Below are 18,990 nucleotides of genomic sequence, written 5' to 3'. Positions count from 1 at the left end.
AGGTCTCAGACGTTTACCACTTCGGTGAAACCCACGAGCACGGGTATGGTGCTGACAAACCTAGAAACATAATCAGGGCGAACTGGGATTCGAACCCACAATCATAGGTTTCTGGCGTGCCCAAGGGACGCAACTCTGCACAGCGAATCGCGGTGCCTTAGACGACTGGGCCACCCGTGCCCCCGTATAACATCTGAAATGGTGACTAATGGATCTTGTGGTATTTCACCGAGTTGCCAGAGCTAACATTACGAACATAGGAAAAGGTGACAATCACCACATTTCTAGAACTGCTACTCTTATGTGACAGTATGACCTTTAGATGTACATCCTATGTATAATAAATAAGGATTATCATAAAAGTAAATATAAAAGATCATATGAAAACTGGCATAAAAATATCAAACATGTAATAAAAGTGAAAAAGGCAAAAATTGCGTAGTTAGAATAGAAAAGCATAAAACGACAAGTGTCGTGACAATAAACAATCAGCCACATAAACATTCTACCATGACATTTTAGAATCCTGCATTCTGAATGTTTTGCCAGAGGTATCAAATCTACATTAAATTTAGACAACGATCTTGCTGATGACCGCATTAACTGCGAAAGAAAATATATATTCAGAAGCACTGTTTAAAGTTTAAATACCGATGATATTGCTAATTAACATGTTGTGGATCATACGTTCTTTACATCACGTGTAACAATATATTTCAGACGGAAAACTTGAAGAACAAATACATAGAGAAAGTATTGTAAAATTCAGTATCATCAACACAGCTTGGCATTTGGTGTTACATTATTACATTTTGTCACAATGCTTAGTCTGCCTTTCCTTAGAACTTTATGACTTTATGATAGTGGTGTCTAGTTTAGAACAAAACATCACAAAGGTCACATTCTTTTCTCTTGGGATGTCAGTTTGAATAATGCTTACAAGATACCTGACTATGCAAATTTATTGTGTCTTTTTGAAGTTGTTCAAGTGTTATGGTGAAAGTTATATTTTGGGGATAAAAAGCAAAACATTTATACAGATTAAAATCGTTCTTCCATGATCCCTGAATTTGCCCTTTCAAACTTCTGAAAATAATAGGCTCAACCGATGCCATATCACTGATCATTTTTGCTATAGCTAAAGAGTTCGCATTTATTTGGTCATTTTGTCATGGTAGAAGGGAGGTAAATCTGGTGTGTTTTCAATGTAGAGGTTTCAAACATAGATTTGATACAAGCAACTATTTCAAATTCAAAACCTCATGCTATTACGTTTGATTTTGAATGAAATTTACAGGTATTGAATCTACGTTTGAAACCGTTAAACTGAAAACACACAACAATATTTATCTCCTAATCATAGCATAATGAGTTGTAAACAAGCAGGATAAAAACTATCAAATCACAATATCAACAAATATCTAACATTAAGTAACCATAAAGCTAGTTCACATTCATACCAAGCAACAAAATTGTTCTAATCCAAAGTGAAACTATTCATGACAGAGTTATCTCCCTTTTTCTGATGCCACTTGAAAGTAGGAATGATTGACACTTAAATATTGGATATGAAATCATAAATACTAAAAATACGAAAAAATATAAACAAACCAATTCTGTTGTCTGTGTGTGTGAAAACATGCTATAAATGGATGATTTCATAACAGACAAATCACCAGGTGTGCCATAGTTTAGACTGTCACAAAACACATCAATTGTGAGGTACGAGTAGGAATGATTTGCCAAAACAATGGTTGTTTCACTGCTTCTCAACTCCAAACAGTTACGTAACATTCAAGTTTGTTAAATCTTTAATAACTCCGGTGATGATATATTACAATTAAAACACAATCCCAAGAGAGCTTTTCTGGTAACAATGTTGGACAAAAACATGGGAACTACAAATCATAAGAAATATGAAAACAATATGTCATGTAGTGTCATATTACTTAATAATGAATTCATGGCATCATGCAAGGTTAACATTTTAGAGAATTAATCTTGGTATCATGCAAGGATATATTTGTCTATAAATCTTGATAGAGAAAAAAATATATATATTAAGCAAGCATATATTCTGTCAATATTGAATGATAGAGGAATATTCTTAGTATCATGGAAGCATGTATCTGTCCATAATGCATGATAGAGGAATATTCATAGTATCATGCAAGCATATATCTGTCACAAATGTATGATAGAGGAATCTTCTTATTATCATGCAAGGATATATCTGTCCATATTGCATGATGTAGAGGAATATTCTTAGTATCATGCAAGGATATATATGTCCATAATGCATGATAGAGGAATATTTTTAGTATCATGCAAGCATATATCTGTCACAAATGTATGATAGAGGAATATTCTTAGTATCATGCAAGGATATATCTGTCCATAATGCATCAGAGAGAAATAATCTTAGTATCATGCAAGGATATATCAGTCCATACTGCATGATAGAAAAATAATCTCTGTATAAAGTAAGGATATATCTGTCCAGAATGCATGATAGAGAAATATTCTTAGTAACGTGTAAGAATATATCTGTCCATAATGCATGATAGAGAAATAATCTTAGTGTCATGCAAGGATACATCTGTCCATAAATCCTGATAGAGAAATAATCTTTGTATCAAGCAAGGATATATTCTGTCCATAATGCATGACAGTGAGATAAGCATAGCATCATGCATGGATATATCGGGTCATAATGCATGATCGTCAAATAATCTTGTTGTCATGCATGGATGTACCAGCTTAAATATTACAGGTTAGAGAGATCATCTTGACATCATGCTGAGATGTATCAACCAGCAGTGCATGATACAGAAGTTATAAGTTTTGGTATCACACAAGCATATATAAGCCTTTATTTCATCATAGGAAAAAACATCTTGATATCATGCAAGGTTATCATAATAGAGTAATATTCTTAATAGACCATTGTATCATGCAAGCCTTATAATATTACATGACCAGGATATAATCATGGTATTATGGAACCATGAGTGGATCTCAGCCTATATTACATGATAGCAAAGTATGTTTTGGCATCATGCAAGGTTATATCAACCTATAGATAAATAAATAACCTTGCTATCATGATGCCATGCAATGAGATATCAGCCAATATGGAAATAACCTTGGTATATCACATATCATCATTCTACATAGCATGAAAAGGGAAATGGCCTGGGACTCATGTGATATCATGCAAAAATACATTAGCTAATAATCCATTGGTATATCATTATATCATGTAAGGCTATGTCAGTCAACATGACATGATAAGGACATAACTGTGGTATATAATGATATCATGCTAGGATATGTCAGTCAGTATGACACGGCAGGGAAATAATCTTGTTATATCATGGTATCATGCAAGGGTATGACAGTCAATATGACATGATAGGGAAATAATATTGATTCCATCATGGTATCATGCAAGGAAATGTCAGATAATATGACAGGATAGAGAAATACTTTTGTTATATCATTGTATCATGCAAGGATATGTCAGTCAATATAACACAATAGAGAAATAATCTTGATTACATTATGGTATCATGGAAGGGTATGTCAGTCAATATGACATGATAGGGAAATAATATTGATTACATCATGGTATCATGAAAGGATATGTCAGATACTATGACATGAAAGAGAAATACTTTTGTTATATCATGGTATCATGCAAGGATATGTCAGTCAATATAACACAATAGAGAAATAATCTTGATTACATTATGGTATCATGCAAGGATATGTCAGTCGATATGATATGATAGGGAAATAATATTGATTACATCATGGTATCATGCAAGGCTATGTCAGTCAATATGACACAATAGGGAATAATATTGATTACATTAAGGTATCATGCAAGGATATGACACCATAGGGAAATACTTGATTACCATATTTTCTTGAGTATATTGCACACTTTTTAAAAAAACCAACACAGCTGTGTAGAAGGGGGTGCGCATTATACAAGCAATTATGAGTTTTGATGTTTTTTGTCCCCCAAAGGAAGACATTGCTCTGAGCACATAACACCGGAAATACCATGTCAACAAATCCATACTGAAGTACGCAAATTAATCATGTAATTACACAGTCTGGCTATAAAAAGTGTTCTTTGTATATCTGGACTTATGTTTGTAACTTATTTAATATATTTTATTAAAAATTCCTTTTAATATTGTTATTAATTAATATTGTTATTAATTAATTTTGGCAAAATCATGTGTGAAGCTATCGGAAGATTGCACAACTCACCATTATTAACAGCAACCACGATCAGATTACCGCTATTGACGCCTTGAAACGAACTTTAGTTGACAGAGAATGGATACATATATCATAAATGCCATACTTTGACTCATTAAAAGTCATACTTGTTATAGTTTGACGATTCTATGTCAACACGCAGTTCTTGTGATCACGTGCGCGGGAGCCTTGACGGTGACTGATCAAACTGGTTCCATGTGACAAATGATAACAGGCAATAGCGATCAGCTGCTTCGCTTAGGGTTATAATTATTTTAAACATATTGAGTCAAAGCTGCAAGTAAAATAACAAAATATTGGAATATATCATTCCTGATAAAAATAAATAGTTTCAGATACAATTTTTGCCGATCCTTGCATTAAAATCCTGTAAAGTTATATCATAGGTTGTGTCTTGACCGAATCACCGGTAGATTCCAAGAAAACGTGTGTACAGCTGATTGCTGTTTCTGGCTTAGTTTATGAGAAAATACACAAGGCTCTAATTTCAAATTTGTACTGACCAAGTTTCTCATCACCCGTTCGTTTAACGGAATTCGCTGAAGGGATACGTTGTAATTTTTTTCTGCACATAATATTCGATAATTTTTTTCTAAAATACTGAATCTGCTTGAGGGTGTAGCGCATTATACTCGGGTGCGCACTATACTCAAGAAAATATGGTACATCATGGTATCATGCAAGGATATAACAGCCTATAACAGTGAAACAATATACTATATCATCTTAATATGTAAATAAATAAACTTGGGAAAAAAGGCCCTTGGTGCTCTGTAGCTCACCTACAGTCTAGGACAGTCAACTTTATTAGATATTACCCAGACAGTGATAGCATATTCCAAATGATTATTAAAGAACAACCACATACTGACAAGTTATTAACGAATATATCAAAGTATTGGTACCAATATCAATACCTAGAGACCATCAATTACCCCGGTAAGTGTTGACTTTCACCTTATGTCAATTCATTGGAGTATTATTGAACCTTCATAGAGTGAGGGCCAAACTGTATGAACGATGGAGCTTGCGACAGCAGTGTATACATATTCCAGCTGTGTGACAGCGGTGTATACTTATTCCAGCTGTGTGACAGCGGTGTATACATATTCCAGCTGTCTGAGAGCAGTGTATACATATTCCAGCTGTGTGGAAGCGGTGTATACATATTCCAGCTGTGTGACAGCAGTGTATACTTATTCCAGCTGTCTGAGAGCAGTGTATACATATTCCAGGTGTGTGACAGCAGTGTATACTTATTCCAGCTGTATGACAGCGGTGTATACATATTCCAGCTGTCTGAGAGCAGTGTATACATATTCCAGCTGTGTGGAAGCGGTGTATACATATTCCAGCTGTGTGACAGCAGTGTATACTTATTCCAGCTGTGTGACAGCGGTGTATACATATTCCAGCTGTCTGAGAGCAGTGTATACATATTCCAGCTGTGTGGAAGCGGTGTATACATATTCCAGCTGTGTGACAGCAGTGTATACATATTCCAGCTGTCTGACAGCGGTGTATACTTATTCCAGCTGTGTGACAGCAGAACAAACAATAACTGAGTCTGGACCAGGCAATCCAGAGATTGATACTATGAGCAATGATCCATGTTGCCATGGTTGCCATGATTTAATATCAACCAAGTCAAAGAGTCTGACCACCTAAAATATAGGACTGAAGAATCTACACACATGCCCCATCAGACAGACGGAAACATACAGTAAGAAATATGTCACTGACCTTTTTCCCCACTGCCAGTGTACTTTGACAAGAGTTGCCATGACGCATAAACTACAAACAATACATTGGCTGACTTTTTAAGCTAGCAAGCCTCTGATTTGCATTTGAATCAATTTAATGTAAATCACAAAGTGTTAAATCCTGAAATGACTGTCTTAGTTAGCCTCCTGGATATGGCATGGTTCATACAAAACTTGAGCCACCAATTTAAGGCCTTTTTTAGGCCTTTTCAAGGCAATATGGACATCTCAAGGTCAATTACCAGTGTTATTGTTTGAGTAGCAGTTAATCTCTTGTTAAACGATGTCATTACATATTATTTAAAGGAAACATAATTCAAACAATAATTAATGATTAACAATTGTTGACCAATCAAGGTCTTTGCAAAACATTTTACATCATTTTAAGACCTTTTCAAGGTAGATTCAAATCAAAGGCCTTATCAAAGTAGGCTGCCAATTCCATGGCTTTCTGAAGTCTGTATAGCCTTGTATAGCCTTGTATAGCCTCCTAAGTTTGACTGAGCCACAGACAGCATCAGGCTAGAGGACATGCGGGCATTGTAAAGTTCACCACGGGCTGACAATGAAGAGACAGGCATTGGACAAGAGGCCATGACATTAGCTCACACAAACCATTGGTTCTAGTGAGTAAAAAAGAGGAATGAAATTCAATCTTCTAAATAACATATTTTGTTTTAAACATCATTGAATATACAAAAGTATTAATCTGAATGAGGGTCTGTTTGCGACTGCATAGAGTCGTATTTAATGAAACACGAACAGTTACGGAAGTAAGCTCTCTTGGGGTTGTGGATGTAATTTGAGTGAGAGCTGCAGCAGCCATCAGCCTCAGTCCACCACACCACTGCACAAACATAGGCTGCAACTACAACACCAGTTTGTGCAGAAACATCAGCTCTGCTCATAGTTCAGCAGTTCAGGATATGCAGAAATAGCACAAACTTGATGATCAACTATCTTATGAAAGTGTTATATACAATGAATTAAACATTAAATCAGCTGTTGCTTTAAGCGATGCAAACCTGATGAATGAAGCCGGTATACTGTTGTGCATCTATACATCCTATCAACTTCAGGGAAAAGAACAATTTTGACGCCCATGTTCAATGGGTACTTCTTTAGAAAATATTTTTTGGTGCAATATGCTATCAGCAGGATAAAAAAAGAGAACAAATTAGGAAATTATTTTTTTCCAATTCAACAACATTTATGGTCAGCGCATCAGTAAAACAAGTAAAAAAGGTGTGGCCTAATACTAAAAACATTTCAACCAAGTCACAGCTTAACATTTTCAGGTAAACATGACCACTGACTGTTACTCTTGCCGTACGAACGGTACCCTCCTGACAAAGTTGGTGTCACAGCTGCTGTGCAGTATGTGTGGTGGTGGGAGACAGAGGGAGGTGGTTCTGCAGCCCCTGCTGTTTTAGAGAAGAGAAGGAGAAGATGTGAAACTCACCCAGAGGTTACTCACCATTTCCTTGTGGTTAGGGTAGTAAGCTTGCTCAATCAGTGGAAACATCTCCTTTCCCAGCCTTTTCTGTATCATTATCAAATGGGCAAACTGAAATGGAGATGGGGTGAGTTGTTTTACACGGCTCTGAATAGTATTTCCTCTATATCGTGGCATGTCAACTTTGTGAGGGTCGAAGAAAAGAGGCTGGTCATAGACATTTGGTCCAAGGCTTTACTGATCACTTCCCATGACTGACATTTTCAGAAAATATAGTCATATACATAGCAATTCATTGGTAAGAACTTCTCCTTATAAAACCGAAAGTAATGGTGAAGAATTATTAGTGTCAATAATCTTCATTTACAAACATGATCAAACCATACCAACTTCTTTCTCTTTTGATACTTAAATAGAAGTGCTTTGAAGAGACATCATAGTGTCTGTGCTATCTTATTCTCAACTTAAGGATGATTAATTTGTTTGAAACATTAAATTGCCACATGAAACAAAGCAATGATTCTGTTTCAACTCTGAGTCTGAACATTCTAGGAGATCCTGAATATCATAATGATAGATAGTATTGCCTTTGATTCTGAACTCAAGTCTTGACATTCAAGGATATCATGAATAACATAACGACGGATAGTATTGCTTTTGATTCTCAACTCAAGTCTGGACATTCAAGGAGATCCTGAATATCATAACGACGCAATGCTTTGGATTCTGTTTCAACTGAAAAAGTCTGGACATTCAAGGAGAGCCTAGATGTTTTGTGATAGCACTAATCGAAGCATTTATAATTACTCAAACCAATGCTTTTCATGAGGACTTTCAAATGAGATCCCAGAGTTTGTAAATACTGGAGGGCAGAAAGTGACACTCTCGTCAAATAACCTGTCAAAAACACAGACAAACTGATGTGGCATATCCTGACATTCCAACCAAAACTATTACAAAAGATAACACGCCATCAGCAAGTTGACAAAGACAGGTCATCTTTGGAAGTTAGAGGGGGCCCTCCCTCCTGAATTACGTACCACCCATGGCTTGTCCAAGAACTGGTACTGAGAGTGAAGGGCATTAACACTAGGCACTCCGCCATATTGGAAGCCTAGCAACAGGTTCCTCCAGTCCTCATGTGCATCTCGGACATGTTGTCTCACTAGCAGGAAGTCGGGTTTGAATGATCTGGAAATATAAAAACAGAACTATTTGACAATCAGATACGGTAGCTTTTTTTCTCCCAAAGAACTCATTGTCTCCGTGAGAGGATGTTTGATGTGTTTGTAACAAGAGTGAGTGAGTTGTGTTCAACTCAGTTTTGAAAAGCATGTCAGTTATTTCACAGTGTATCAACTTTAAGTAAGAGGAAAAGTCCAATATGACCATGGACATAGATGCATAGGACTTTGGGGGCAGACTGAAGACCAGATGTTCATTTCTGTGAGTTGGTTTCTTAGTATCAGTTGATCACAAGGGTAAGTCAAGGTGGTGAAATCTGTAGCCTGATCAAGTAAGGTGAGTGCAGCTGTTCATTCGTCTTGCAATGTTGTCTATTTGAGAGTATGACAAACATTCATGTAAGTATCAACTCATTTGGTCAAGCAGTTTCAGAGATAGATATCTCCTTTCAGTAACATCAACAAAGTCATGGACAGGTCTCAATCCAATTACACTGCAGTGCAAAAGAAAGTATACACCCATTTTTTATGGTGGCTATAAATGAGTGAGTGAGTGAGGTTTTACGCCACTTTTAGCAATATTCCAGCAATATCATGGCGGGGGACACCAGAAATGGGCTTCACACATTGTACCCATGTTGGGAATCGAACCCGGGTCTTCGGTGTGACGAGCTAACGCTTTAACCACTAGGCTACCCGACCGCCCCGGCTATAAATGACACAAACAAGAAAACAAAATTGTTGGATGGTGATATGTTTGATACGGGAAGCATAGTTATGTTTTGGACCTTAAAACTGCAGTTTTTCTGCGACTGTTTTTCTGCCTAGTAATGTTTTAATAACGTAATTTGTAGTTGTAATTTAAAGTTAAATGAAACTTTCAAATGTATACTTTTTTTCTAGGAAGTTTTTGCTGCTACACATCACATCACAGTTTGAGATACATGGACTTTGTGGTGCCTGAGAAGAAGATTCTTAAATATTTCCTAGAATGAACTTTTTTTTCATATAAAAGAATTGCCAATATTTATTTCAACACCATGAACAAATTTGTACGGAAGCCTTTTAGGGCAATTTGTTATTTTATTTTTTTCTTGAAAATTCAAGATACTAATTTGATATTTCAAGATGTTATTCAATTTATTCAATTTGGGACGTGATAACAAGGCTGTCACCTGTCAAATTTGGAAACACTATGTGAAACCATGTGACAATGAATTGAACCAGTCAGTGGTGGGGAGGGCACTGTTTCTACATCTACAACTTGTACCATAAAATGACCGATAAGCAATGATAATAATGATAATAGTCGCTTGTAAAACTCATAACTTCATATGCAATGTATACCTTAAAAGCTGTATTAATACCCCGGTAAAAATAGATCAGTGAGCACTCAATTTTTCATTTTCAACTGCCAAGGGAGTATACAACCCTAGCTGCATGTGAGGATCTAGAAGGTTAACAGCCACATTACCATCTAATCCTACTGGGTACAAATTCACTGCTGGGTGAACAGAGGCACATTTCAAACAAAGTCACTTGCCCAAGGAGACACCACATTTGTTACATGTGCTTCAGTGTGGGGCAGAACCGAATCCCTAGAAACTCTCAGGAGCCAAGTTGCCAAACAGTCACCAATCCAAGGATTCTCCCCAACCAATTTTGCTTAATTTCACCTGGTTTGTGACCTGTGCACTATACACTGGACCATGTGTCACCACAATGAGGCCCTGTGTCCCCTCTGATCATATGCGTCTAATGTGATTAACCATGAAATTGGGTCCCCTGTCCCCTGCAGATGTGGTGCGTACTGGCTCCAAGCACTCCTAGGTTTTACATTATGAAAAACTAGATCATTAGAAACCAGTAAGTGTAATTTTCTGACATTTCCATTACCAGCTTTTATGAAAATAATCATAATTTATCATACCTCCTTGTTGACTGGTCCAAGTGATCTTGATAAAATACTATCTATCCCGCCTTGGAGGGGAATACATTTCTCAAAGGGGAAATAAATCTTTTATACCCCGCCACGAGCAACACAGACTGCACACGGATTTCTGAGAGGCAGAATAAATCCCTTATGCCCTGCTTCAAAGCAAAAAGCCGCACACTTTTTCCCATGAAGTCACATGACATAGCACAAGCTAACATCATCTCAATTGAAAAGCTGTTTTCCATCAATGTTGAGTTTGTTTGAATTATTTTAGAATGTCATATTTAAACATTCGGTAAGATACATTCCTTGTAGCAGGACTACTCAGGGTACATGGGGTTTTATGTATTCCTCATTAGGTTTTATAAGCGGGACCCCTCGTGATCCTGCTACAACTTATAATACTTTGATAACATCTAAATTATTCATCAGATATGAAAACCAGATCATTAGAAACCAGTTAGGGTAATTTGCTGACAATTCCATTACCAGCTTCTATGAAAATAATTGCATTAAATTTTAATAACATCCAAAATCAGATATCAATCTTTGAGGTTGTCCTTTGCGGGTGAGGACATTTTGAGTGAAGGTATATCTTAATCTTACCACAGACACTACAACAGTGATCATCCATTTGAATAATTATGCACTGATATTATGGCTACCTTTAGCAATCACCTCATATCCAAGCATATAAGATTTTTATACCATCTTAGTTGGGTTGTGTTGGTTTGTTGTTAAACGCTGCACTCAGCAATATTCCAGCTACCGGGGGGTATATGACAGTGGTCTGTAAAATAAACAAGTCTGGACCAGACAATCCAGTGATTGACATCATGACCATCAATCCACGCAATTGGGATCGATGACATGTATCAACCAACTCAGCGCGCCTGACCACCCGATCCCGTTAGTACGTGTGTTTATTCATGTATGGGAGGCCATAGGCCCATGTACATTTCAGTTATATATAGTAATATACAATTGAGACAATTTACATTGCAAACAATCTTAAGGGTATAATATTAGGACTTGGTACGTAATGATAGGGCTTCCTTCACATACTTAGCTACATTTCTGAGTATACAGTCATTTTTGCTATTTAAGAGATTACTAAAAGTCTTAATACATGGATTGTTATAGAATCTTACAGGAATATACTTTTGTCTTAATGTTGCGTAAAACGGGCAGACAAACACCAAATGGAGTTCGTCCTCAATACAACCATTGTTACATAGCCGACAAAAGCGTTGTGAAGAATCAATATCCTCTCTTCTGCCCAGATTACTCCGTATAGGCAATTCACTTAATCGCAACAGGCACATCATACGTCTTACGACAAGCATAGTCGCCTTTTTTAGCAAGTATGGGTTGCTGAAGACCTATTCTGCTCCGGAATCTTCACGGGTCACCACCTTAGTGCATTTGACAGAATAAACAACTAAAATTCATTAACATTTTAACAACCTTGATTGTAGATTATAGATGCAACTCACATCACCAAGATAAGCACATCAAAGGACAGCTTCCCGATCACCTGGCGTCTTCACTATTGGATACTGATTCATGGACACATGCTTATGATAAAGTCGGAATCATACAACATAGATTTCTCTGGATTATTGAAAGTATTTTGTGGCTTCTATTGTCTAATCAAGTAAAAATGCTAATGAAATGGCTCCAAATAGTAATGATTTTATGTCTCCTTCTATTATGAAGATAAGATTAAATCTGACCTATCTTCTAGATGTTACCAAATTATACACTACATTACTGTCCATTAAGCTGACCGAGGACGACATGACGGCCCTAATGGAGGGCGATCAAAGCATGTCAGCGACATCTACTAACTAAGTCAGACACCTGGGGGAGAGTGGGGAGGATGTATGCTGAGTGAGGAGGAGACTCTTGGGAAGCTAATTAATATGATGCGGTGGCTGCTGAATAATAGACAAATCCTCCAATGACCAACTTTGACGAGGGGCTGCAGGGGGTACCAGATTGCGGTAACTGAGAATTTTGTGCTTGAGTTCCATTCTGTTTCTTGGTGCCGTTTTCCATTCTGACAAAATACATAATACATGGCACAGATGACCCTGCTGTCTAATGGTTTACCATTTGACATGCAGAGTTGCATCCCTTTGGTGTGCCAGAATCTTATGATATATCTCTGTAAGTGGTATTTTAGTAGATGTATCTATGAAGATACTAGCATCTGTACCAAAACGGAACATCAGATTGAAAGATAAATAGTTGTCAACATTATTCCTCTGCTCATGAATTTTCCCAAAATTGGTAAACGTCTTTACCTGTGTCACTTCAGGGTGTTTAGCTTTAAGCAGAGTTGTAATGAATATGGAAATGGTTTCATCACTTTTATTTCTTACCATACTAAGCTGACGTGACATGATATAACCAAAATACTGCTCAACATATCATTATATCTAACTCACACCATTCATAGAGACGTTGATTACAGATTTAGGAGATTGGGGATTATGCACTCCAATATTCCATTCCTTTTAATTCTGGAGTGGTGGGGTAGCCTAGTGGTTAAAGCGTTCACCCGTCATGCCGAAGGACAGGGTTCGATTCCCCACATGGGTACAATCTGTGAAGCCCATTTCTGGTGTCCCCCGTGATATTGCTGGAATATTGCTAAAAGCAGAGTAAAACCCATCTCATTCACTCGGTTAAGTTCTCGTGTGTCATTTACTTACTTTTAATAAGAACACAATACTTGAACACTTGAATTATCAATTGTGATATTGTTATGTGTTACACTGACAGGGAGAAGTGATTGTTATATAAAGCGGTAACACTATTAAAGTATAAATGTTTCAAATCACAGGATAACTACTGGTGAATAGGGCCTGGTTGGGGAGGGAACGTACTAAGGACAGTCAAGAAATAAATATACATGTAACATGGAGACTGATTGAGAAAAACTTTTTCGTATATTTACAGTTTGATATTGGTACTATTTTCCTGACAACAAACCACTTTGGCATTTATTATACATGCTTACCCTTTTAGGAAACATATGTGTCATCACTGATTTTCAGCGATCCTTTCATATAACTTTCACTACCATTTTGCCGTTATAATAATTACTCCCAATAGAATCTGTTTCATTGGATAATCGAGATTGATTATTTTCTGGCGTTCAAGTTTATTATTATATACATTGTGATTAATTAATTCTGATGATGCCTCATACTGACAAGGTCCAGTTGCATAGAGTATTCAGCGAGTGAAGACATTACTCATTGTGTGATCCACCCCAGCACAGTGATGGCTTCGCACTACACCATTGCTACAAGCTAATTTGCATATCACATAAGTAGACTTTTATCTTCTTTGTAAACAAACACAGTTATTCTGATATCAAAGCATATTGGCCTATAGCAAGCCTTTCTGTGAGACTTACAGATTGTTTTAGCATAATTATTTAGGGATGCTACTATAACTGCGACAGTGAGGGTATGACAAGTGACCATATCACTAGCTCTCTGTAGAGCTTTGATGACTGCACGTGGAGCCGTACAACCAATGTAAACAAAGGATAAATATGTAAATGGAAAAAGTTTTTCAAATTTTAGGATATTTTCTCATTCAAAGTTAACCATTTTATGATATCTGTTCATCTAAAAAAATTAAATGAAACAGCTAAAAAGCAATCAATATGGTCAATATATGCAAACAAAGACCCAAGGACCCAACCCCTGTGGAGGTCTGGTCAGACTGCAGAAGGCCTTGGGTCAGAGGGTCCTTGTTTTTGCATATTTACCCCGTCAAGAGTAATCATTCATCTTTTTATACCGAAATTCACTTCAAAGTTTATGAAGTCTTTAAACCATCCTCTGTTTCCTTACAGTAACTTAGCTGTTCATAAAAGGCACCATTTTGTTTTCTAGCAGATGACTCAATATTCATCACGTGACAGGTCCATACTGATCATGTGACGTGTCATTATTCGAGGTTAGTGTCAGTCACATGATTTGGGGGTCGACATTGAAATGTATTCTTTCATCACATGATACGGATTAACCAATGGAATTGTAAGATTCTTAAACGAGGTATGACAAAATCTGTAAAATGGACTGTGTAGGATGTGACGCATCTTCATATCGTGCTGGCCTGTGGCAGAGGTACGGGTACCACATTGACTGCACAGAACTCTAGGAGGAGAGTTTCAGGACGTGGTCAACGTGGTTCAGATCCACCCCAATTAAGATCCTTGGATCATCAGCACATTACAGTGCACGCAAATTTTCATACCACATTCAGCTGACACATTGACACACCATCACCCATGAATACAGGCAATTAAATGAGGCCATCTAAAACTCAGGGAAGCCCTACCCCGTGAATGAACTATGGGCGAACCCAACTGTTCCTATGTAGACAAGGTGGCTGCAAGACTGTAGCAGATGTTGCACAAGTAATACTTCTGTTCGTGCGATGTAATATGAGCAGTCATTGATCAGAGAATTTGTTGGTTTCCCTCTTGTCAATAGCAGGCTGGGGCTTGATTCATTGGTAAAAAATAGCAACAACACAACAAGGCAGCCAGCTGTACTCATGGGTGATGGAGGATGAGCTTTTTCATTGGGTGGCTTTTTTTTTAGATCTATAAGAATCACCCTATAAATTTCTTATAATTATGTCTTGAAGTTGTATGTATCTTGTAGTCAGTTGTCTCTCTTAAAACATGTTTTGGACGTATATAGTTCCCGTTGGTTGTTTGGTGGTGGGCGTTTTCCTACTTCAGTGCTTGAGTCACATGTTTATCATGTTTTATGTTTCGCCACGACTTATGCGTCAAGCACAAAATAGTAGGAACATCCTGGTTGGTAGCGAACAGTGTTACTGGCCAATGGGTCAGCCTAGTGGTATATTAGGACCTAGTACTGCAGCATTCAGTGTCTTCTGAGCGGTTTCCTGATGAGTAATCCTCTAGTACGGGGATAATTTACACAGACTCTTCACCAACCAGACGCCTCTATATTTAGTTGAAGAATAGGTTGTTATGCAGCTTGGTGGGGGAGAAATTAGCATGTAAGCAGAATAGCATATTTCTTTAATATAGTTTGTTTAGAGTTTCCTTGGGGAGAGTGAATGAGTTTAACGCCGCTCTTAATAGTATTCCAGTCATATCGCGGCATGTCAGCGTAATGTGGGAGGAAAGCCCGAAGTGATGCAGGTCTTTGACGTTTACCACTTCGGTGAAACCCACGAGCACGGGTATGGTGCTGAAAAACCTAGAAACATAATCGGGGCGAACCGGGATTCAAACCCACAATCATAGGTTTCTGGCATGCCCAAGGGACGCAACTCTGCACAGCAAATCGCGGCGCCTTAGACGACTGGGCCACCCGTACCCCCTTGGGGGAGAGGTAGGTTTAGCACTAAGTGGGCTGAGGGATAGGTATATATTCAGTTAATCATAGACAGTTAACAGGCTCTCTTCTGGGTGATTGTTGAATTTCTAAATTTCTTATTTTGTTATTTATTAAAATTCCTTATATTCTCCACAAGCCTTTTTGTCTTTATTCTCTCGCCTAATGCATGAGCCATACTACAGAGTCTCACAGGAGTGCCCCAGCATGATGATTAACAGTCAAACCCACACATTTACCATCTCAGCACACACAATGCAAAGGGCCGTGAGTCAGCATGGGATTCCATCTTGACACATACTCTGCAGTGTGAGCGAGTATGGATTTACTCCGCTTTTAGCAACATTCCACCAATATCATGGAGGGGGACACTAGAAATGGGCTTCACACATTGTACCCATGTCGGGAATCGAACCCGGGTCTTCGGCGTGATGAGCGAACGCTTTAACCACTAGGCTACCCGACCGCCCCTGACACTCTGCAGAGCCATGCACTCTGCTGTCACTGGGCCACCTCAGGCTAGCTGGCGCACCTATTGCACAGTATTGACGATGAAGTCACTGTATTCTATTTCAACTTCTAGCATGTCTATACATGTGTATGTACATAATGTAATTTATCGTCAGTGTCTCATAAGCCTATTAAGGCTAGATGACAGGACACTTTGTATGTAAATGTTTTATTATTGTTGCCTGTCATATCTGTTGAACTAATTCGGTCTGTCTGTGGAGTGTTGTGACATTCCACACTAATGTAAAGATGCGGGGGTGGGTGGCATCCCTCTCCCGCCTCACAGTCACCACCAGACACTGATGGCTGGACACACGTGGGACTCACAACAGAATGCTTTATAAGCTTGTCATGTCTGGTTTGTGCTGATTGCAATAGGAAACCTATCTTCATTATTCTTCCTATCCTTCCTTCCCTAGACTAACATCTAGTCTCTGAAATGAACATATTTTACGGAGAAAACAGTTGTTAAATTATGGTTATAAAATACAGCTCAATGGAGCCTTAGAGACTTTCTTCATTTTAATCTAGACTTGCCAAACATTATAGACTTGGGCCGTATTGGATATATTTGTTTCAGGGTCTGTATGACAGACTAGTCCTTCCTTAAATTGTAACTTTACATGAAATGAAATAAACATCATTTAATACTTGTTACATACATGTGTTTTTCTTATTATGTTGTTTGTTTGTTTGTTTGTTGTTTAACGCAGCACTCAGCAATATTTCAGCTATTTGATGGTGGTCTTTAAATAATCGAGTCTTGACCAGACAATCCAGTGATTGATAACATGAGCATCAATCTACGCAATTGGGATACGATGACATGCATCAACCAAGTCAGCGAGCCTGACCAACCGATCCCGTTAGTCGCGTCTTACGACAAGCATTAGTAAGTCATGTTTTACAGGAAGCATGGGTTGCTGAAGACCTATTCTGGATAAAGTAAAGTTATTGATATAAAAATGTAAAGTATGGATAGGCTCCACTGGTGACTCTTTCTGGATCACTGGATTATTGATAAATTTTTCAAAAACCATTCAAGGCCATGGTTGAAAAAGGAAGTATATAATTGAAATTTAAACAACATACTTTCTTAATCTCATAAGCATATAAATAAATATAATTTTGAAATAAAGAGATGAATGAATGAATAAGCAAACAAACAAATAAAGAAATATAGAAATTGATATTATACTTCGGATGCTTATGTCATATGTCAGCATCCCAATTAAAACTCCTGTTATATATATATATTTGTCCTATACAGTAGAACACAGATATAATGAACACAGTTAGAGCGAACAAACGGAGACAACAAACTGTTAAAAAATCCCTGATTTTTCTCCTATATATTCGCGAATATATTGGCGAACTAACGTATATGGCAAACTGATATCCGATCACTGACAAGCCTATCTACCACTAATTAATGACATGTATAGCGTACTGAGAAATCTCACTCAGTGGCAAGTGTCACTGACTATTGGCTGTATGCAATCAGACGCGAATCAACACAATCACTGGTGACGATTCAACCTTGTTAAACTTGCATTTTGTTACTCTAACCTGTCCATGTAAGTGGACTTATCTTGTCTGTAAAACGACTAAATTTCATTTACGAATCATGTCTGGAAGTGATCCGTAGATCGCACAACTCACCATTATTTACAGCAACCACGGTCAGATTACTGTTATTGATGCCTTGAAACAAACTTAAGTTGCAAGAAAATGGATACATATATCATAAATGCCATACTTTGACCAGTTAAAAGTCATATTTGAGGCAGTTTGACTATTAAATGTCAACATGACATTTTCAAAATTGAAATACATGTAGTGCAGGAAGTCCCTACGGTGACTGGTCAAATTGTTCCATTCATAAAAATATCCTGTACTAAAGTGCTACGCTAATGGTTCCTATTATTTTATATATATAGTGAAAGCTGTAACTAAAATAACATGATATTGGAATATATTATTCTGATAAAATGATAATTTCAGATACAAGTTCTTCCGACCATAGCATCAAAATGTTTTGAAGGTGTATCACTGGGTACTTTTTAAGTGAATCACCAGTAGATGCGGGATGTGTATGTATTGAGTTTTGTTTAAGCCAAAATGGCAGACGTTTTTGAGCGAATAAACGTATATAATGAACAATGCATGTAACAAACTGATTTCTCTTGTTCTCAGTAGAATACAGTTTCATGTCCATATCACTTTTTAGTCAGAGGTTTCAAATCCCAATAACAGATTGTTTCTCATAACCAGTAGAATACAGTATCATGTACACATCACTTTTTAGAATATTAATTTGGATTGGTCTTTAGAGGTTTCAAATCCCAATAACAGATTGTTTCTCATAACCAGTAGAATACAGTATCACTTTTTAGAATACCAATTTTGATTGGTCATCAGAGGTTTCAAATCACAATAACAC

The 18,990-nt window shown here is 37.4% G+C and overlaps 1 protein-coding gene across 4 annotated transcripts in view; it reads right to left on the bottom strand.

The window, feature by feature from the left end:
- LOC139444883 (synapsin-like) overlaps window positions 1–18,990 on the bottom strand; it is a 92,717-nt gene that overhangs the window by 35,307 nt on the left and 38,420 nt on the right. For 2 of the 4 annotated variants that reach the window (XM_071225887.1, XM_071225885.1), the window contains exons 4-5: window positions 8,556–8,706; window positions 7,522–7,626 (exon numbers count right to left, since the gene is read on the bottom strand). In XM_071225887.1, the coding sequence (XP_071081988.1) occupies window positions 7,522–7,626; window positions 8,556–8,706 (256 nt within the window). The remainder of the gene's footprint in view (window positions 1–7,521; window positions 7,627–8,555; window positions 8,707–18,990) is intronic. The other 2 variants (XM_071225888.1, XM_071225886.1) reach the window with 1 other exon arrangement.

This window comes from Haliotis cracherodii, unplaced genomic scaffold, assembly GCF_022045235.1.
Source record: "Haliotis cracherodii isolate W230 unplaced genomic scaffold, xgHalCrac1.p SCAF_6, whole genome shotgun sequence".
Classification (NCBI taxonomy): Eukaryota; Metazoa; Mollusca; class Gastropoda; order Lepetellida; family Haliotidae; genus Haliotis; species Haliotis cracherodii.
Note: the sequence above shows the minus strand (reverse complement) of the source record. Positions and strands in the feature narration are given on the sequence as shown.